General features: G+C 40.1%; 2 protein-coding genes and 1 long non-coding RNA gene across 4 annotated transcripts; all 3 read right to left on the bottom strand.

Moving 5' to 3' along the window:
• Nucleotides 1-385: 385 nt before the first annotated feature.
• LOC127355052 (uncharacterized) lies at nucleotides 386-4,091 on the bottom strand. Its single transcript, XM_051385524.1, has 3 exons — nucleotides 3,981-4,091; nucleotides 2,970-3,082; nucleotides 386-2,251 (listed from the first exon to the last, which is right to left on the bottom strand). The coding sequence occupies exons 2-3, from the start codon at nucleotides 3,080-3,082 to the stop codon at nucleotides 1,690-1,692; spliced, it is 675 nt and encodes a 224-aa protein (XP_051241484.1). The 5' UTR covers nucleotides 3,981-4,091; the 3' UTR covers nucleotides 386-1,689.
• Nucleotides 4,092-5,645: 1,554 nt separating this feature from the next.
• Nucleotides 5,646-7,293, bottom strand: LOC127354657 (uncharacterized). The gene is made up of 4 exons (XR_007881601.1): nucleotides 7,150-7,293; nucleotides 6,771-6,883; nucleotides 6,143-6,201; nucleotides 5,646-5,757 (listed from the first exon to the last, which is right to left on the bottom strand). It is a non-coding gene; the product is annotated as an uncharacterized LOC127354657 (long non-coding RNA).
• Nucleotides 7,294-16,493: 9,200 nt separating this feature from the next.
• On the bottom strand, nucleotides 16,494-22,348 carry LOC127355163 (protein qua-1-like). Of its 2 annotated transcripts, XM_051385677.1 has the most exons (4): nucleotides 22,273-22,348; nucleotides 21,316-21,431; nucleotides 18,653-19,365; nucleotides 16,494-18,589 (listed from the first exon to the last, which is right to left on the bottom strand). In XM_051385677.1, the coding sequence occupies exons 2-4, from the start codon at nucleotides 21,429-21,431 to the stop codon at nucleotides 17,337-17,339; spliced, it is 2,082 nt and encodes a 693-aa protein (XP_051241637.1). In that variant the 5' UTR covers nucleotides 22,273-22,348; the 3' UTR covers nucleotides 16,494-17,336. The 2 variants fall into 2 exon arrangements, with proteins under 2 accessions (XP_051241637.1, XP_051241636.1); XM_051385676.1 differs by having other exon boundaries at nucleotides 16,494-19,365.
• Between the last annotated feature and the right edge of the window lie 42 nt (nucleotides 22,349-22,390).

The raw sequence follows: 22,390 nt of genomic DNA, 5'->3' as shown, positions 1-22,390 counted from the left end.
CTTTGTTTATGAGGAACTGTTTTGTGGGTTGTAGATTTCAAATCTGCCTCTTCATCCTGACTTGCAGATTGATTGATTTCAGCAGAAACACAAGAGGAAGGACAGGGTCAGTTCAGGACCTCGTGCACTCGTCCTGTGAGGTGAATCAGGAGCTGTCTGTACCATCTGTTGTTTATAGCCTAGTTATAGCAAAAGTGTTTACTTTGTCGTAATCTGTTCAATATTTTTAGTTAAATTAACCTATATCTGGATTTACAGCGCAATTAGATGTCACCAGAAGATAAGTAACAAATACATATTACTGTTAGCCTACATCATCCAAACTGAAACACAGAATAGTATTGTTATGCCAGTGGTTCCCAAATGACGCACAGTCAGACCAGGATGATGCTGAGCCAAGCTTTAATAAGAAAGAACTGAAAATGATTTGGTAATGCTTTATAGGAGAGTATACAAGTACTGTAAATACCGAGGTTCATTGACAAAACATAAAAGTAAACTTTAGTACAGTTTGGCACGTCTTCCACACCACTCATCAATTGCAGATCATTTTTGGGGTGTTTACCTTTCAGACTACGGAGAACCTTCAAGTCCATAAACAAGGAAGATATCATACTTACGATTTTATAAAACCCTGCTCTTCTGTTTCGTAAAAGAGATGTTTCAGGGTTTGTAGTCAGTTAAAGGTCCAGTGTGTAACAACCAAACACTGGTAGTAGGTTCTGTGGCCTCCATAGTTTCTCCTTAACACTTGAGTCAAGGGGTTTCAGTTAGTTGCAATCTGCAATCTCCCCCCTAGATGCCACTAAATCTTACACACGAGGCCTTTAACTGTGTTGGCTGTGTTTAAGAGCACAGGGGTTAGCAACCCTTATTGTCTGAAGTAAATTAACTTCTGTAAGAGCCATTTTTGGCCAAAAAAGGAAAAAATAATTTCTAAATAAGTTTCTGGTATCTATAGCTAAAGGAAAAGGCGCCAGTTTGAATGACGGATTTTACTTTGGTGTTATAGCTACACATTTTTACAATTGAAGAATGTAAGATTCACTTTAGGCCTTCAACAATGATAAATGAAAATGTTAAAAGAATAACTGTTATATATGTCCATATATTTTTTTATCAAAGCTGAAATGAAATAAGTGCATTTTAAGCGTAACAAATGTCTTTATGTCGGCCACAGTGGGTTCATGGGACTGCTGTGCATTCATGCAGGTTCGAACAGATCTACAGGGACAGGAGGGTACGCACGAAAGGATCGTCTAATATATGCTTATTAGCGCTGAACACAAAGAACTGCTGATTGGAATGTCATTAGTTTTGCAGGTATTTTACAAAAGTGTTAATTGACCTTGCTCACAGCAGCCATGTTTACATCAGGTAAACACAGGTGTTACCAATTATACTAATTAAGGTTCTGTTCAGTTCAGGTCAACCAGAGTCAGGGTGCTGCTATTTTGAGTCTTGGCCCACTGGAAAGGCCCTGCAACATTAAATGAAACTGAACCTTAACCAGTATCATTGGTAACACCTGTGTTTACCCAACTGTTTCATGACAAAACGGCTGCTGTGAAAAGGTCAACGCAGCAGCGCTTGAATGTTTATATTCTTCATGTCCCTGCAGATCTTTCTGACCTGAATCACAGCAGTCCTAAAAGCTTTGAACCGAGCCCCTCAACCTGAAGTGGAACTTCACTCATCGGAAACACAATAATGTGCAACCTGTCCGCTAACGGAGCAGCTGGTGCACTGATTCCCATCACAACGGAATATGTTGCCCAGGCCGACCACAGCTCCGAGCCGCAGAAGGGCTGCACGCCGTTCATCATCAGTGTTGCCCGGACCAACGCGAGGTTTGAATATTGTAGAAAACACAACAGCACGATTATTCCATCGATTGATGACATTTATCCTTCGGAGAATGCTCTCACGATGGGTGTCGCTTGAGCATTTTTCAACACATGGGGAGGAATAAACATAGAAAAGCAACAAATCATTCCAGCCATCGTTACTGAACAAGTAGTTCAAGTTGTCCACAACACGTGACTCTGCGTGATCAGTTCCTCTATTGGGCTGTTTCAGAACTTTGGCTGCAACCACCCTGCTGCCGGCGTACACCTGGTTATTGTTCATCGTATTCTTCACATTGGTACCAGGATCACTGCTATAGACCTGCCGAAGAATTGCATTCTGGTTCTGGTTCTGGTTCTCGGGGATCCTCACAGCCACACTGAACATGCCTTGTACTCCGTATCTAAGAAACAGAGAGAAAATGACACTTCTATACCACATGCAAAAACCGGCAAGGCATTAACATAAAGTGGGAATTATTTCTCACCTGAAACCATTTCAGAAACAAATTAGAGTGCACTAGTTCCCAACCTTTTTCCTTAAGGGACACCTTTTCTATCATTTATTAAACTGACTCAGTGACATGTTTTATGGATATTTCATATTATATTTAAAACCCAAACAGTGAACTCAGTAACTGCAGGACGTTTGTGTAAAACCAGAGATTTGGATGAATTCTGAGCAGATTAGTTTCTGTTTAGGGAACTTTTAATACAATCTTCTGTCTGTATTCTGTATTCTTAATCATTTAACGATCATAAAAAAAAGAAAAAAGATCCCAAATTCAGTGTTAATTAACCATTTATTAGACACAAGTGAACCAAATGCTGACATATAGGCCTACTGTGTATATTCTTTAAGTTTGCTGCATGCCTTAAAATCAAGTAGACCCCCTGTGAAACTCTGGCGACCCCTAGTGGGGGTCCTGACCCCCATGTTGAGAACCACTGTCATATTGTACTGTTGATCTGTAATACCAGATCTTGCAAGGCCAGTGTGTCCCCTTCGCTGGCTCTGACCATAACGCCAAACTCAGGGCTTCATAAACCGATGTGTGGGGTGTAAAGATAGATGCACAGGTCGTGTTTTACTTTAGGTGAATAAAGCAGAAGTCAACTCACTGTCCTTTGATGCCTCTTACATAGCCTGAAAGCCTGTCTGGGTCGATAGACAAACTGTTTTCAGCAGACAGGAAGACAGCGAGTATCACAACCATCCAGTGGAGGCCGGCCATCTGCATACACACACACACACACACACACACACACACAGAGAGAGAGAGAGAGTTTAAAAAACAACATATAGATAAAACAGCAATAATATGTATTAAGCACTTATACATCACATTACTTATATTTGATTACTTTTTGGTTTTTATCTCGTTTATTTTGTCATGCAGCTGTGTAAGTTATTATATTATTATTAATTATTACTAAATCAGGGAGTTATTTCACTGAGAGAAAGAGTCTCAACCATCGCAGTCGCCCCTAACTTCCCCAGTGAGTGTGCAGCAGTTATTGCACAACACCGTCTGCAGGAGGAACAGGGAGGATCTTAAATAAAGGGATACACAGAGAGGTGGAGAAGGGGTTTCTGGGATAAAAGTTTGTGCAAACTGAATCCAGATGTTGGTTACGATACTCTGAAGGGGGAGAGTTTTGTGCCCCTCTGCACAGTAAATCACAGCTCTGTAAAGCGCCTGTTGCTGATAATTGTTTTGTTCTTTATCTCTTAATCATTATATAGTCAATAATAATAATAACAATAATAATATAAGTAATCAAATTTTTATTTAAAAGGGGGGAGGGGGGTTAAGTTTCACTTTCTGTTTAGTTAACTCGCCCCAAATTCTTTCCAGTTTCTCCTCTCTTTTAGTTTTTAGAGTTTCACACAAGATCACTATTTTATTTTATTATTGTATGTTGGATGAAAACCCATTTAGTGTCGCAGTCCTGATGCGTCCTCCCCCGAACAGCTCGTCCCGTCCGCTGCGCACTGCTCCCCACATCGATCCGATCGGATTATTAGGTTATTATCAGGTTTCGATCGGCTCAGCAGATATGGAATATATTATATATAAATATATATTTGGCTGCAGGACAACAGCAACAGGAGAAAGAATCTGTACTTACGTTGGTCTTTTTGTCCAGAAAGAAAAAACAGATCCGAAGTGTAAAATCTTGGTGCGACTGAAGCAACACCGGATGTGGAATTCCAGGATTTGGGAAATGTTTTCAGTAGGTTTTTTTTTTTTTTTTTTAATTGCCTAATACTGCGGAGATAAATACATAATGTTACTACTTGAGTGTATTTCTTGGTGATGTAATTCATTTTAAGAATCTTTAAGTCTTCTAACAGAAAATCATTATTATGTATTATTGTTCATTTCTGTGAGGAAAACTAAAAGAAATTGTTATTTTTTAAGTTTAGATTATTGTTTAAGATCTTTGAAGAGCTGAACACAAGCCTCGTCCTGCATTAGAAATATACACATATATACATGGCCAGGTATCAGAACACACGCAATTTGTCAAGGCCTTTATGAAACATCCATATATTATGCGTAGCGTAATATGTGTCTGAAGGGATTTCTGTCACGAGTTTAAACTCTTTGTTTTTCTCTTTATAAAAAGCTAAAAGTCCTAACAATATTCATTATCTACTGCAGCTGCAATTAATTGATCAGTCGATACTCAGGTATACTCAGGTACCCGGTGTATATTATTTTTAAATATTATAGGTTGTTCTGCACGCAGAACTCCTTTCCCCTATTGAAAATTAAATTCTGATGGCTAATGGTGAAGGTTGTCTCGCATCTCTCACCTCTGGCTAATGTTAATGTCATAATGAACAAAAGGGTGTTTGTCCTTTGCTGGACAGGTGACTTAAAAAATATTGGGGCAGAAATTAAGAGTATAGCCTCTTCTCCAGGCACAAGTTTTATATTGTTGGTCAGACTGAAGAAGACATTTGATGATGTTGCTGTTGGATATTATGATTTTACAACGATCAATATCATACAGGCGATCAATTAATCAAGAAAGTAATTGGTAGATTAAGCTGTATTAAGCTCTGATCTCCTCCATTCTTGCTCCTCACTTAATTATTGAAACGATATTTATCATCATTTAATCTAGCTTCACATGTTTAAAGATCCAGGAAAGACACATATGATCAGCTTGGAACAATAACGTGTGTCTGATATGTGTTTTCTGAAAGTATAATCTCCACATTAAAATCCTTAAAGTCATCTATTCCAGTGCACCCTTTTTTTGTGGGGATCCACTTTTTAAAAAGACAAACTCAGAGCGAGAAGAGCAAATCTATGCATCACGTCACATTTTAACAAAAGCTGCCATATTGAAGAGATATAAGTTTGATGAATAAGAACTTCATCATCATAAAACAATAACACATTTTAAATATTTTATAAATGAAGTAAAATTAGTGCATTTAGCTGGAGAAAGAAATTCAGCAAATGTATTTGTGAAAATGTATTTGTGACCCAAACTCCCATCGACCCACTTGCTCTCCTATCTACTCCTTCTACCTCATTAGATATTCCAGAATATCTAAATATGCTCAATGTTATCACTTCTGCAGCTCAGCTCAGATTTTTGGTTTGGTCGCTGACGCGCCGCAGCAGCAAACAGCACAGACACAGTTAGAGACTCTGGAACATCTACAGCAGCTGATGAATATTGGACTTAAAACCATTACAAACACAACTCCAATAGCAGGGCTTGTCTGTTTTTAACAGCAGGTCAACAGAATAATTCAAAAGCAGTCAAAAGGAAGCAATTCAACTTTTTATTTCATTTTTAATCAAATGTGACTCAAAGCACTTTGAAGCTTTCTGCCCCCTTTACAGAGAGAGAGACTGGGACCATCAGGCCGGAGCAGCTGCACCTGAAGAGGAGGTACAGTTAGAATAGCAGATAGGACGAGTAGTGAGAGTGAGGTATACAACACTGTCAACATTCCCTGTCAGGATGCACCATATTGCTGTTGCTACCCATCATGTCGGTCAGTCAGGACTGATTTTAGATGTCCAAATATGTCCAAATATTTCTGTCTGCTTTAAAATGAATGTGTAAAAGTGTGGGTCCATCTTTGCCCTTTTTTTTGCCAATGATATCACCCTCACTGCCTTTATTTGCATCTCTAGATGAATGGCATCTCTCTCTCTCTCTCTCTCTCTCTCTCTCTCTCTCTCTCTCTCTCTCTCTTTATTTATATATTTATATATATATTATATATATTTATACATGTGCGTATATATATATATATTCACCATTGTGAGGATGTTGAGGGTCCTTATTGCTTGCAGCCTTATCTTTTATGTGTTCTCTCCTGTTAGAAATAAAACAATTTGTATTTAATAGAGTTTATGTGCAGATAGACTGAAAGCTTGCCATATAGAAGAATGGATAGAACCATGTACAATAATAATTATAACAATGATAATAATAAAGTTACCGTACGGTACATTCTGTATCTATGTTAAATAATAAAGTATGACCCTCCAAAATAAAATAAATGAATAAATAGCTCAGATAAAAACCAAAGACATGGTGATGACATGGTAGGCAAGGTAGAAGGCAGGTCAACAAAAATGTGCTCGAAGCACATTTAAAAGTCCAGTGTGTAACATTTAGGAGGATCTATTGGCAGAAGAACACAAAGCTGAACACAAGCTAAATTACAAAACCTAACAGAACAATGAGAGGGAAACACTGAATGTGTCAAAAAAAGAAAAATCATACAGTATCGTAGTTTATTGTATAAAAAGTTCTTTGATCAATATTCACAGGAAATAATCTGCTCGAAATTCATTCAACTGTATAAAATATATAACTTAATGAGCAGTCGCATTTACGCAATGATAGAAACCTGTGAGGAAAAACTGGATGGTGACTTACATCAACACCTTCATCAAGTCTACTGTTTCTTTCTCCTTGTTAGCGTCAGCCAAAACACTTCCAGCAGACAGCAGGAATACCAGCGTCACAGTCATCCACCACAGTCCAGCCATCTGCACACAGGTTCAGTTCATCGTCACAGCGTGCACAAGAAACAAAGAGCTCAGAACTTTTTCTGTTTTTAAAAACAGAAAATGACTTATAAAAAAACGTTTACATGTTTTTGAATGGTTTTCTCATTTCAAAACTAAAGTCTGTTGGACCCTGTTACTCTATGATTGTATTCAAAGTCTCTTTCCTTCAAACTTCCTCTTTAAAGCTGAAAAACAAGTTTTAATACCAAAATCCCGTTGCTGTTCCCGAGTAGAGGAGCTCTTACCTGCTTTGTCGGATGTCTGAGCTCTGAAGTTCTTCCTCGGTTTTCTTCCTGGTGTCAGAGAGAGACGGTGCGGTGAACACAGAAAGAGCTGTTTTTTTATAAAGGAGAGCGAGACCCCGGCCAAGCCTTCAGAGTGGCACCACTCTTATTTGAACAGTCAAATACCTTCAGTTGAGTTTATTTAAAACAGCGAGAGATAATAAAGGAGTAAATGAGCGACGTGGCCCAAAGTAAGACTGCAGCACAGCTCCTGTCGTCCATCTCGTGTGATAAGAGGAACAGAACTAAAAGTATCAAACTGTTTCATTTTTACTGGAATCCAACTGCAGCCAATAAACAATGATGGCATAATTATAACCACATATAGACAGAAACATTTACATTCAGTAGATTCTTATTTAAATTTGAATTCTCATTTGAATTCAAACCGCCTTTTCAGACCTTTTTTGATGATGCTGAAATACTTTTATTACTAGTCGTTCTGATTATATTTCATTCCCTTTATACTACATTACTTAAAAGGTCCGTAAGAAAAACTACAGCTAGTTCAAAATGGATCACCTCACTCCACTGCTAAACTGACTGTGATCACTGTTTACTGATTGATTTTAAGGTTATTTATCCTGTTTACTAAGCTTTAAATGATCTTTTTAATCTGGCTTTTAATTTGGAGTAATGTTAAAGCCTTAGCTTTTAGGTTTTAATCATTGTTATTTACACTATTTGTCTCTCTGGGGCTTATTTTTATATCAACTTTTATGTTTTTGATGTTTAACATTAAATTTCTTTAGCCTTACAAAGGTTTATTTATTGCTGTTTGTATGAAAGGTGGTATTGAAATAAAGTGGAGTTATGATCATGGACTGCACACATTCCGAGACCCTGGTCAAAAGACAGGAGGTCAGAGGTCATCAATTACTTTAAAGTTGAATTAGAATTTTAGCAATGAAATCAATCCTTACAGATACATTGAGTTAATAATAATTATTGGTGTGTAATAACTACACATTTTTACAGTTGGAGAATGTAAGACTCACTTTTGGCCTCGGCTACGACAACGATTAAAGCCAATGCCATAAAACTTACCGTTGTTCATTGCCTTTATCATCACATTCAAACATTCAAATTCATTCGTGTAAAAGTGAACGAGAGATAAAGTGAGTAAGTGAGTAGAAAGGTTTTATTACAGTGTGACTTCCACTGACACTGAAGCAGGCCTGCATTGCCAAGCAGTCTCACAATATAACGGAGGATGCAATCTTAAAGGGTTATGATTCCATTGTGTTTCCAAATGAATGCTATTGTTGGTTGGTGTCTGTTGCATCTGGAGTGACTATCTGCTATCATATCAGCTTTACAATGTGATTAATGTCAGTGTCGTGTTTATAGCGTGTTGTAGTGCTGACAGGTGGCCAACAAAATCCGTTTAACATGAGCACAGGTTTAACATGATGAATCTGTTGTGAACCTGGTGTGGTTTTAATAATGAAATATAAACTGGGTTGTTCTGTTTGGCCGACAGAATCTCATCTATGTAAGAGACAGACAGACAGGCCAGAATGATGCTGAGCCAAGCTTTAATCAGAAACAAACAACAGAAAATCTAGAGATTTGTGTAATGCTTTACAGAAACATGGAGTACAATGACATGAGTACTGTAAATACTGAGGACAAGAAAACATTTATTTCTTATTTTTCAGGTTGAAATTCAAAAATCTGACTATAAATGAATCATAAACACAACAAATGCAGATTAACATGAAAAACCGGCTTTGGGAATGGATAGAGGTCCACTACATGATCATCAATTATAAAAACACTATATAATGTAACATATATACATATAACTATATAATCACTTAAAAATTCAGAGTTTCAAATGAAATGGAAAAAGGTTTTAAAAATAAAATTTGTTTTTCTTGTTTGTATTGATTTGCTAACATTGTCAATACTATTACTGATTATTTTTTTACAATTTGGCTTTAGTTGAGAGTCATTGTATCAACATGAAGAAGTGCTTGAGAAATATGCTTGTTATATTTTTAAGTTTGCTATTAGCTATATTATTAGTTTAGCATTTTTAGCCATGCTATCAATCTGTTGATCGCTTGTTTAATGCACCATTCAGTTTAGAATGAAATGTCTCAAAAACTATTGAATATATCAGCAGTAAATGTTTGACATTCTTGGTGCCCAGAGGTTGATGTTTGTCCAATATTTTAGGACCAAATACCTGAAAAACTAATTACTAATCACTAATTACAGCTAGCATGGTGAAATGGTGTCATTAGCATTGATTCTCAGATTCTAACTAACCTGTTTCACCTGAATCACAGCTTTACCCAAACTTAACTACTCTCTGCGGACCCTTATGCCCCCTCTACCTCCGCCCCTGCCACCTCCTCTATCCACTGCCACCTTGACCTCCGCCCTCTGCCCCTCCCACCTCCTCTTTCACTGCTACCTTGACCTCCGCCCCTCCCACCTCCGCCCCTCCCACCTCCTCTTCCACTGCCACCTTGACCTCCGCCCCTCCCACCTCCTATTCCACTGCCACCTTGACCTCCGCCCCTGCCACCTCCTTTTGCCCCTCCCACCTCCTATTCCACTGCCACCTTGACCTCCGCCCCTGCCACCTTCGCCCCTCCCACCTCCTATTCCACTGCTACCTTGACCTCCGCCCCTCCCACCTCCCTATTCCACTGCTACCTTGACCTCCGCCCCTCCCACCTCTTATTCCACTGCCACCTTGACCTCCGCCCCTGCCACCTCCGCCCCTCCCACCTCCTATTCCACTGCTACCTTGACCTCCGCCCCTCCCACCTCCTATTCCACTGCTACCTTGACCTCCACCCCTGCCACCTCCTATTCCACTGCTACCTTGACCTCCGCCCCTCCCACCTCTTATTCCACTGCCACCTTGACCTCCGCCCCTCCCACCTCCGCCCCTCCCACCTCCTATTCCACTGCTACCTTGACCTCCGCCCCTCCCACCTCTTATTCCACTGCCACCTTGACCTCCGCCCCTCCCACCTCCGCCCCTCCCACCTCCTATTCCACTGCCACCTTGACCTCCGCCCCTCCCACCTCCTATTCCACTGCTACCTTGACCTCCGCCCCCCTCCCACCTCCTATTCCACTGCCACCTTGACCTCCGGCCACCTCCGCCCCTCCCACCTCTTATTCCACTGCCACCTTGACCTCCGCCCCCCTCCGCCCCTCCCACCTCCTATTCCACTGCCACCTTGACCTTGCTGAGGTTGTGTATTTGTATCTGAAACACAAGCCTCTGTAACTCTATTATTACTAGAGCAGCTGATGCACTGCATCCAACCATTTTCTCTGTCACAGCGGAATATGTTGTCAAGACCAACTGCAGTCCCGAGTCGCTGAAGGGCTGTATTTACCCAACGTCTTGTGTTTTCTGTGTTCTTCGAGTCCGGCAAACGTTTGCCGGACTCGAAGATTTTAGAATACACAAAAGCGTGATTCTTCCATTGCTGAATTTGATTTATTCTTCCGAGGATACTTTTAGGATGTGAGTCACTTGCACATTTGTCAACACATGGGGAAGCATAAACGTAAAAAAGCAACAAGTCATTCTCATTGCTACGGCTGAACAAGTCGACCAATTTGTCCGCAACACGTGACTCTGCATGATCAGTTTTTTTCTTTTTCAGAGGCAGAGGTCTTGCTGCGACCACCCTTTTGCCGTCGTACACCTCGTTCCTGCCAAGCTGTTCTTTTACGTCTTCAACAGGATCACTTTGAAAGACTTGCTGCAGGATATTGCTGATTTCCTGGTTCTGGTCGTCTGGGATACTTACAGCCAGACTGAACATGCCTTCGGTTCTGTACCTGTGAAAGTACAAATGTGTATATTAGATATTTTGCTACAGAACAGAATATATTGTAGTTTGTTTGATATTTGGATGTGTGATGCAGTAACCTTGGTTGACCACTAAGTGGGAACCCTTGCAGCATTTACTCTGTGTGCATTTCTCTGTGTTTATGCTGTACATGACTCAGTAGTTCTGGCGTTTCTTCCATGATAATTTTCTTAAACTTGATCTCAAGAAACACAAAGGCATGCATACATTGTTTAACTTTGTGTTTCTGAGTTGCTGATGGTAAAACTGAACTCTCAATGTGCTTATTAGAACTTGGACTGCAACTTCTGTATTTATAGCCAACTGACGATTAAGTTTTCTGTCAGTGGACCAAGATGGGTGGTAGCTTTGTTTGAAATATAAACAGCACTGATTACTAGAACTTTATTTGTATTATCTTGCATTTTGTTGTTGGTAGGGATAACTTGATGTTGCAAAAAGCCTTATCTTACTTCTATCAACTAACTAAAACATGTTTTATGTTTACTTGCAGAGGGACACGTATGTAACATAAGCAAATGCCACAGCATTTATAGCCTAAGCTAATTTGCAGTCCCTGTCCCTAGATGGCCTTTAACACCTTGTCATACACTGTAATGTACCTGCATCTCTGAACATAGCCTTAGGTAGCAAAATTATTTCAGTGAATGATTCAGAAGTCAACTCACTTGTTCAAGATGCCATTTACAATATTTGCAAGCCTGTTCTGGTCCACGGCAGCAAAACTGTTTTCAGTAGACAGGAAGAAGGCGAGTGTCACAGCCATCCAGCAGAGGCCCGCCATCTGCACACAGATCAAGTTTATTAGCAGAATATCATCATAAAGAGGATTCAGAACAATGAAAATAATTCTAATAAGAGCTGTGATAAAAGGAAAACTTTAGAAATCAACAAAATTTGCAGCCCATAGACTGTAATTTTGAATGAAGTAGGACTAGATGCAGACTATTTGCATGTGTCGTAATACACGTCTGGAGGGAATCTTTAACTGTTTGATTAGGAAACACTATGTTACGTGTGCATTTCACTGATGTATATCAGTTAAACTGCAACACTGGAAAGTAGAATTCACATAACTCACTTCCCTTTTTTGGTTTGTTCATACTGTTTTGTTTTCTGAGGTGTTCATAAAGCTGTTTTACCAGTTAATGGGTGAAGCTTCAAAACCTTTGTGTTATACATTTTGCAACAATCCAATCATATGCATACCAAGGGTTTTTAAGAATGCTTATTTTGTCATTTTTCCTGCATAAACCCAATACTTATTCAAAACCTGTTCAGAATTAGTCTGTTGGATGGATTTCATCCAATAAATCGGATCGATACAATATATATAGATTAATTAAAGATCATTAGTTAACAGGTTTTCGCAACCACGGCCACTCTTAGCTTCTTTTGGGCTTTTTACAAGGTGTCAGGAGAGATAAAACTCCATTAAAGGCCTAAGAAATGCATAACTTGCAAAAAATGATGACTTGAGTTTGCTGCCTCAATTTTTTTAAATAATGTTAAATACAGCCAAGTAAAATCTTTTACCTCCTTTGTTGGAGAAAGATGTCTGATGGATGCTGCCCTCTTCTTCTATTTTCTTCTCAGTGTTGGAAGTGAAGGTGCTTCTGCACTGAGTACAGTCAGGAGGAAGGAGCCTTTTTTTATAGACGAGACGTTGACCACAGCCAACCCCAGCAGCACCATGACCATATTTTAACATATCTTTCAAAAATGAGGAAGATGGATGAAGACTGACATTGAAGTAGGTCTTCTCTTGTCTTTTAAATGTTTAGATTTTACATCTGGACTAAAGGAAAACTAATGACCACTATGATTTTCACATTTTACTTCTTCTATTATATAGACATATAGAATAAAAGAAATATGTTTTGGATTGATTTTGTTCAATGTGGATACAAAAAAAAACACAGGAGAGCTGAGAGAAATAAAAAAAAATTCATGTCTGGACATTATTGAAGATGAGTAGTTAAACCAGGACAAATGGCTTTTTTAAAATTGTAATTTTGTATTTTATTCTTACACATTTGGAGCAGCCATGCAGGGGGGTGTCAAAAAAGTGTTTTGGAGAAGTTCTTTGCGCTTTGTTTTGTGACTTGCAGATTGAACATGGAGATATAGAAATACAGACGCAGTCAGGTTGTTGCAACTCTCTACACTTCTGCTGTGAGGTAAATAAAGAGGAAGAGCAAAGGGAACATAGTTAACACACTTTTTTGAGCTTTTTTTCACATATTTTTAAGGTTCAGAACATTAGAACATTGCAGGGGCTCCAATTATTCCTTGTGGCATTTGTTCAAATTGATAGAACCCAAGAGGACAGATAAAGGCGGTCTTCCTCTATCCTCCTCAGCCATAGCGATCTGATAATAACCACTCCATATATCCAGTACCAAGAACAACTTGCTGCCTGACAGGCAATCTAAAGCGCTCGGTATACTCGCCATTCTCGACCTGTCGTGCGACAATGTGACGTCACAGGAGCGCCGTAACTATTTATACTTGTGCGTGGTGGTCGCGACACTAGTTGCAGTCTTCTCCTGAACAGAGGTGTCGCTAGTGAGGAAAGGCTACCGACTTTGCCATTTCTAGGCGCTAGAAGAAGAAGAAAAAGTTTTTTTTTTTTTTTTTTTTTTTCAAATCAGTCGCAGAGGTTCTTCCAAATTTTCCGGCATATGTCCTCCTCTTTTCCAACATTCATGGCGATTTCTCGCCATGAAATCCTGGCACGCCAGCGAGATCTTTGTCATTTTGACGTCACGTTGTCACGCGACAGGTCGAGAACTGCGAGTATACACAAGCCTTAAGGCGTCTTTAATGCAAAGCAGGTATACTGATCCGGTATGGTGTGGCTGTTTAGAGTCCTGTAGTCAATACAGATTCTTCCGTTCTTCTTGCGAGCAACCACAATTGATGGGGTGTAGGGACTGCAGGACTCTTTAAAAATCCCAGCTCCTGGCACCTGCTGTGTGTGTTGTTGCCCATTGTCAATGTCTGCAGGTGCCAATTTGTGGGTCTTGGGTCATGCAGGCATATGTGGTGCTCCATGCCTTTGGCCAAGCCAACATCCCATTCATGGAAGAAAAAGACCTTTTCGTCTTTGAGCTAGCTTTTGACAGTCAATTCTTCCAGTTTTCAGGGACGGGGGAATCGTCTAAATCAAAAAGATCATGTTCCATAGCATCTGCTGGGAGGTTACATGGCTGGCCTGGGTACTGCATGTATTTCTGCAGGTGGCATAGCACCATTCACCAGGTGCTATTGAGAGTGGACCAGGGCCTTGCCATTTCAGTTGTCCAATGACATCATCCACTGCCTTTGCTTGAGAGAGCTGAGTCTGTGTTTGAACTGGTGCATACACTGGCTGAATTCTCATGGATTTTTCATCACCGTTTTCTTCCAACAGATCCCATAGTTTGTGGAACAGAAAGACGTTGGTGCCAACAATCCCAGACACCTGATTGGTTGTAGTGCTTCGGCTCAGGACAGATCAGAGCTAGAAAAATGACATGCTGACTGTATTGCCTGTATGTACTCCATTGGGCTAGCATCAGGATCAGTCATATGCACAGCCTGAATGATCTCTAATGCTAGGCCTTTCAGACTCTTTGGTCCTTGTCAGAGTACTCACTTTCATCTATCATGAGCTTTGACGGTTCTAGCCAGATGTCTAGACATTCTTCTCCTGTGGGAGTGGGACTGACTCCAGAGTTACTCACTCTTTTTATTTTATACACACCCAGGCTGAAATGCACACTCATGCAGGGCTTGTGGACATGCAAACATGGAGAGAGATGGTGGAGTGATGGGCTGCCACGTTAGCAGCGCCCCATGAGCAGTTACTTGGGGTTTGGTTGCCTTGCTCAAGGGCACCTTGGCAGTGCACAGGAGGTGAGACTGGCACCTCTCCAGCTACCAGTCCACACTCCATACTGTGGTCTGTGGGACTTGAGGCAGGCAGGCAGGCTGAGAGAGAGAGAGAGAGACAGAGAGAGAGAGAGAGAGAGAGAGAGAGAGAGAGAGAGAGAGAGAGAGATAGAGAGAGACAGAGAAAGAGAGAGAGAGAGACAAAGAGAGTGACAGAGGACAGGTAGAGACAGAGCTGCACTTTCTAACCTCATGCCCTAAATTCAAAACTTTAAGAGAAAAACAATTCGCAAACATTTCCCAAATATACCCCGAATTTGAATTATTATCAGACACACAGAAACTCCCTTATTTACTGGGAGAAATGCCAAATGCCAAAAAAATTATTGCAGCAAAATATGTCTCCTCATGCCACGAACTGAGGACAACCAGTGGAAACTCAGATAAATGTATAAAATAATTGATTGTTTTAGTTGATTAATTGTAATTAATTACTTATTGACTGAGATTGATTGATTGTGACTATGATTGTGATTGAGTCAATCATAGTTACAGTATTACCAACAGTATAGATTATAATTAATTTATTGTAAATATTGTTTTCCTTTATTGTTATTATTATTATTTTTCATTCCAAACGCTTGCTTTGGCAATATGTACAGTGTTACGTCATCCCAATAAAGCCATTTGAATTGAATTGAACTGAGAGAGAGAGAGAGAGAGAGAGAGAGACAGACAGACAGACAGACAGACAGACAGACAGACAGAGAGATAGAGAGAGAGACAGAGAGAGAGAGGTGATCAGGAGCAGCTGTGTGCACAGGTGAGCAGAGTGGCTGATGAGGAGGTGTGGCTGACTGGCAGAGTGATACTTGTACCTACAAATAGCATTCACCCAAAATATGTATTATTTATGATAATCTATGACACAACACGTATGCTTGCAAATGCAAAATGACTATGACTAAGCAGAGGCAGGTTGCTGGAAATCTGACAGGAGGGAAACAGTCTCCTTAGTGGTCCAAAATAGCCTCGTACAGTCACAAATGTCTGTCTCCTGAATCAGGTAAATCAGCTAAGAAGTCATGTATGCGTACATTGTTTAACTTACTGTTTCTGAGTTGCTGATAGCAAAACTGAACTCTCAATGTGCTGATTGGAAGTTTAGAAACAGATCACAAACTATTTCTGTACTTATAGCCACTTGATTTAAGTTTGCTATCAGTGGACCAAGATGGGTGGTAATATTGTTTGAAATATATATATTGCATTTTATTACTGCTGGGTATAACTTCATGTTGCTAAAAGCCATATCTTCTAAGAAATTTTCTTTAAATTTGTTTTTTTTTTTGTGTGTGATTAATGTCAGTGTCGTGTTTATAGCTTGTTGCAGTGCCACCAGGTGGCCAACAAGATCCGTAAACATGATGAATCTGTTGTGAATATGGTGTGGGCTCAGTTTAATAATGAAATAAAAACTGGGTTGTTCTGTTTAGCCGACAGAATCCAATCTAGGTAAAAGACAATACAGTAGTACTCTAATTTTTATCAAATGACAGACAGCCAGACAGGCCAGAATGATGCTGAGCCAAGCTTTAATCAGAACAAAACAACAGAAAATCTAGAGATTTGTGTAATGCTTTACAGAAACATGGAGTACAATGACATGAGTACTGTAAATACTGAGGACAAGAAACACATTTATTTCTTATTTTTCAGGTTGAAATTCAAAAATCTGACTATAAATGAATCATAAACACAACAAATGCAGATTAACATGAAAAACCGGCCTTGGGAATGGATAGAGGTCCACTACATGATCATCAATTATAAAAACACTATATAATTAAAATTTAAAAATTCAGAGTTTCAAATGAAATGGAAAAAGGTTTTAAAAATAAAATTTGTTTTTCTTGTTTGTATTGATTTGCTAACATTGTCAATACTATTACTGATTTTTTTTTACAATTTGGCTTTAGTTGAAATTCATTGTATCAACATGAAGAAGTGCTTGAGAAATATGCTTGTTATATTTTTTAGTTTGTTATTAGCTATATTATTAGTTTAGCATTTTTAGCCATGCTATCAATCTGTTGATCGCTTGTTTAATGCACCATTCAGTTTAGAATGAAATGTCTCAAAAACTATTGAATATATCAGCAGTAAATGTTTGACATTCTTGGTGCCCAGAGGTTGATGTTTATCCAATATTTTAGGACCAAATACCTGAAAAACTAATTACTAATCACTAATTACAGCTAGCATGGTGAAATGGTGGTTATTGCATTAAGCTGCTAGCATGGCTGTACACACTTTGTCCAAGCAAAAGGAGTATGTCTCAGTCAGGGTGGATCTGTGGGGCTTCTTTTTCAGATTCTAACTAACCTGTTTCACCTGAATCATAGCTTTACCCAAACTTAACTATCCTCTGCGGCCCCTTCTACGTCTCCCACCTCCTCTACGTCTGCCACCTCCCCTACGAATTCCACCACTTCTATGTTTGCTACCTCCTCTACGTCTGCCACCTCCTCTACGAATTCCACCTCTTCTACGACTGCCACCTCTTTTACCCCATCCCCTGCTCATTCCTCTACCTTGTCGTCCTTTGCGTCTCTTCCCTACTCTTCCTTTTCGTCCTTTGGGTGTCCTCCCTACTCTGCCTTTTCGTCCTTTGCGTCTGCTCCCTACTCTTCCTTTTCTTCCTTTTCGTCTCCTCCCTACTCTGTTTTTTTGTCCTTTGCGTCTCCTCCCTACTCTGCCTTTTCGTCCTTTGCGTCTGCTCATTCCTCTACCTTTTCGTCCTTTACGCCTCCTCCCTACTCTGCCTTTTCGTCCTTTGCGTCTCCCCCCTACTCTTCCTTTTCGTCCTTTGCGTCTCCTCCCTACTCTGCCTTTTCGTCCTTTGCGTCTGCTCATTCCTCTACCTTTTCGTCCTTTGCCCCTCCTCCCTACTCTGCCTTTTCGTCCTTTGCGTCTCCCCCCTACTCTTCCTTTTCGTCCTTTGCGTCTCCTCCCTACTCTGCCTTTTCGTCCTTTGCGTCTGCTCATTCCTCTACCTTTTCGTCCTTTGCCCCTCCTCCCTACTCTGCCTTTTCGTCCTTTGCGTCTCCCCCCTACTCTTCCTTTTCGTCCTTTGCGTCTCCTCCCTACTCCGCCTTTTCGTCCTCTGCGTCTGCTCATTCCTCTACCTTTTCCTTCCCTGCCTTTTTGTCCACCATAATCAGGACCCTCTAGTGATGGGGAGACACTTTCACCAATATTGGAATCATAATTTCCATTACCATTATCAAGACCACCTTGTATGGCAGGCATACCTTCATCTGTATTCACACCATTTCCAAAACCATTATCAAGACCACCTTGTATGGGAGGCATACCTTCATCTGTATTCACACCATTTCCAAAACCATTATCAAGACCACCTTGTATGGCAGGCATACCTTCATCTGTATTCACACCATTTCCAAAACCATTATCAAGACCACCTTGTAATGAAGGCATACCTTCATCTGTATTCACACCATGTCCATTACCATTATCAAGACCACCTTGTGAGGAAGACTCATCTTCATCTGTATTTACATCGGTTCCATTAACATTATCAAGACCACCTTGTGAGGAAGAATCATCTTCATCTGTATTTACATCGGTTCCATTAACATTATCAAGACCACCTTGTGAGGAAGAATCATCTTCATCTGTATTTACATCGGTTCCATTAACATTATCAAGACCACCTTGTGAGGAAGAGTCATCTTCATCTGTATTCACATCATTGCCATTATTTTGATTGGTGTCTCTATTGATTCTGCGACCCCTACCTCTGCCCCTGCCACCTCCTATTCCACTGCCAACCTGACCTTGCTGAGGTTGTGTATTTGTATCTGAAACACAAGCCTGTGTAACTCTATTATTACTAGAGCAGCTGATGCAATGCATCCAACCATTTTGTTTGTCACAACGGAATATGTTGTCAAGACCAACTACAGTCCCGAGTCGCCAAAGGGCTCCACTAAGCTCTTCCACTGTATTGCCCGGACGATTGCGGGGCTTGAAGATTTTAGAAAACACAAAAGCGTGACTCTTCCATTGCTGAATTTGATTTATCCTTCCGAGGATACTCTCATTATGTGAGTTACGTGTACATTTTTCAACACATGGGGAGGCATAAACATAGAAAAGCAACAAGTCATTCTCATCGCGACGGTTGAACAAGTCGTCCAAGTGGTCAGCAACACGTGACTCTGCATGATCAGCTCCTCCTGTGTCCCGAGGCAGAGGTCTGGCTGCAACCACCCTGCTGCCGACGTACACCTTGTTCTCGTCAAGCTGTTTTGCCACGTCTTTAACAGGATCACTTTGAAAGACTTGCTGCAGGATATCGTAGATTTTCCGATTCTGGTCGTCTGGAATTCTTACAGCCAGACTGAACATGCCTTGTGTTCTGTACCTGTGCAAGTACAAAAATGAAAGTACTGAATATGTGGATATGTGATGCAGTAACCTTAGCTGACCACTAAGTGGCACCCTTGCACCATTTACTCTGTGTGCAATCCTCTCTGTACAAACTTGATCTCAAGAAACACAAAGGCATGCATACATTGTTTAACTTTATGTTTCTGAGTTTGGCAGTATTTCTGAGATGCTGATAGCAAAACTGAACTCTCAATGTGCTAATAAGTTTACGTGCAGATCAAAAACTACTGTATTTTCTTGCATTTCCACACAAATTACAACTCCATCCACATTCTTTGCTCTTGTAATCTTCATTTTAGGGATCCAGCAACATATTCCCAGCCCTGCTGTGTTAGTATTCGGTCTGCTATCTATTTGTGATGTTTTGCCCAAGTGCTAGCAGGGGTCTGAACATAGCTGTAGGTAACAAAATTCTTTCAGTAAAGGACTTCTGGAGAAAGTAGTTGCCAAACAGTTGTGTGACTTTCTTCAAATACTAAAGTTAGTCATGGAGTTCCACAAGGTTCTGTACTTGGACCAATACTATTTACTTTATATATGCTCCCTTTAGGCAACATTATTAGGAATCACTTCATTAACTTTCATTACTATGCAGATGATAACCAGTTATATCTATCAAGAAAGCCCAATGAAATTAATCAATGATCTAAATTACAAACATGTCTTAAGGACATAAAAACCTGGATGAGCTGCAATTTTCTGATGCTAAACAAATAAAAAAAGAAATTCCTGTACTTGGCCCCAAAAACCTCAGAGACTCACTGTCTAAAGATATAGTTACTCTAACTGGCATTGCTTTGGCCTCTAGCACCACTGTCAGGAATCTTGGAGTTATCTTTGATCAGGACATGTCATTTAATTCCCACATAAAGCAAACCTCCAGGACTGCCTTCTTTCATTTACGTAATATTACAAAAAATAGACACATCCTATCACAGACAGATGCAGAAAAACTAATCCATTACATGTATTTGTTACTTCTAGGCTGGATTACTGCAATTCCTTATTATCAGGCTGCCCCAATAAGTCCATTAAGATGCTCCAGTTAATTAAGAACGCTGCAGCACGAGTACTGACAGGAACTAGAAAAAGAGATCACATCTCTCCTGCACTGGAGCTAATGAGCAAAGCTCATCATGGTCCCTTCATATCTTAAAGAGCTCATAGTACCCTATTACCTCTCTAGAACACTGCGTTCTCTGAATGCAGGGCTACTTGTTGTCTATAGTCTCTAAAAGTAGAACAGGAGCCAGAGCCTTCAGCTACCAAGCTCCTCTCCTGTGGAACCAGCTTCCAGTTGTGGTTCGGGAGGCAGACACCCTCTCCACATTTAAGAGTAGGCTTAAGACATTCCTCTTTGATAAACTTATAGTTAGGGTTGGCTCAGGTGAGTCCTGAACCATCCCTTAGTTATGCTGCTATAGGCCTAGACTATCGTTGTTGTCATCGTCATCATCTTCTTCATGTTCATCATCACTATCACCATCAGTCACTGCTATTAGTGCAGTTGTTGCTACTGTACTTTGTCTGTGTCTCTGTCCATCTGTCGTTACCTCTGGTCTGTCTCCCTCTGGTTCTCTCTCTCTCTCTCTCTCTCTCTCTCTCTCTCTCTCTCTCTCTCTCTCTCTCTCTCTCTCTCTCTCTCTCTCTCTCTCTCTCTCTCTCTCTCACCCCAATTGATCGAGGCAGACGACCAACCACCTAGAGCCGAAGGGTCTGTCCGAGGTTTCTGCCTCTTAAAAGGAAGTTTTTCCTTGCTGCCGTCGCTAAGTGCTTGCTCATGGTGGGAACTGTTGGGTCACTGTAAATAATGCTATAAGGAGTTCGGTCCAGACCGGTTCTCTTTGAAAAGTGTCCTTAGATAACTACTGTTATGAATTGGCGCTATACAAATAAAACTTGAATTGAATAGAAGTCAACTCACGCTTTCGAGATGCCATTTACAATACTTGCAAGCCTGTTCTGGTCCACGGCAGCAAAACTGTTTTCAGTAAACAGGATGAAGGCGAGTGTCACAGCCATCCAGCAGAGGCCCGCCATCTGCACACAGATCAAGTTTATTAGCAGAATATCATCATAAAGAGCATTTAAAACAATGAAAATAATAACAGCAATGACAGTGTTAAAATGTAAATACAAATATATAAACTGTTGCAGTCTTAGTAGGAGACATCTTGTGTCCAGCAGAAAAACTTTAGAAAGAATAGATTCTGTAATTTTGTAGGACTAGATGCATTTTTTAAGGATTTTTACGTGGGAAACATATGAGACACACATTATTGTTCCAAGCAGACGATTTGCATGTGTCGTAATACACGTCTGGAGGGAATCTTTAACTGTTTGATTAGGAAACACTATGTTACGTGTGCATTTCACTGATGTATATCAGTTAAACTGCGACACTGGAAAGTAGAATTCACATAACTCACTTCCCTTTTTTGGTTTGTTCATACTGTTTTGTTTTCTGAGGTGTTCATAAAGCTGTTTTACCAGTTAATGGGTGAAGCTTCAAGTACCTTTGTGTTATACATTTTGCAACAATCCAATCATATGCATACCAAGGGTTTTTAAGTATGCTTATTTTGTCATTTTTCCTGCATAAACCCAATACATACTCAAAATCTGATTAGAATTAGTCTGTTGGATGGATTTCATCCAATAAATCGGATCGATACAATATAGATTAATTAAAGATCTCTAGTTAACAGGTTTTCGCAACCACGGCCACTCTCAGCTTCTTTTGGGCTTTTTACAAGGTGTCAGGAGAGATAAAACTCCATTAAAGGCCTAAGAAATGAATAACTTGCATAAAACTAATGATTTGAGTTTGCTGACTTCCTCTTTAAAATAATGCTAAATACAGCTAAGTGAAATCTTTTACCTCCTTTGTTGGAGAAAGAAGTCTGATGGATGCTGCCCTCTTCTTCTATTTCTTCTCAGTGTTGGGAGTGAAGGTGCTGCTGCACTGAGTACAGGAGGAAGGAGCCTTTTTTTTATAG

The sequence above is a fragment of the Dicentrarchus labrax genome, unplaced genomic scaffold, assembly GCF_905237075.1.
Source record: "Dicentrarchus labrax unplaced genomic scaffold, dlabrax2021, whole genome shotgun sequence".
Classification (NCBI taxonomy): Eukaryota; Metazoa; Chordata; class Actinopteri; family Moronidae; genus Dicentrarchus; species Dicentrarchus labrax.
The sequence above is the reverse complement of the archived record's forward strand: the minus strand, read 5'-3'. Positions and strand labels throughout refer to the sequence as shown.

Excerpts from the sequence above, each read along its gene's own strand:
- LOC127355052 (XM_051385524.1), bottom strand. The coding sequence starts at position 3,082 with ATGGCCGGCCTCCACTGGATGGTTGTGATACTCGCTGTCTTCCTGTCT. Across the intron at positions 2,252-2,969 it reads GTAAGAGGCATCAAAGGACA|ATACGGAGTACAAGGCATGT; the intron begins GTGAGTTGACTT and ends TCTGTTTCTTAG.
- LOC127355163 (XM_051385676.1), bottom strand. The coding sequence starts at position 21,431 with ATGGCGGGCCTCTGCTGGATGGCTGTGACACTCGCCTTCATCCTGTTT. Across the intron at positions 19,366-21,315 it reads GTAAATGGCATCTCGAAAGC|GTACAGAACACAAGGCATGT; the intron begins GTGAGTTGACTT and ends GTACTTGCACAG.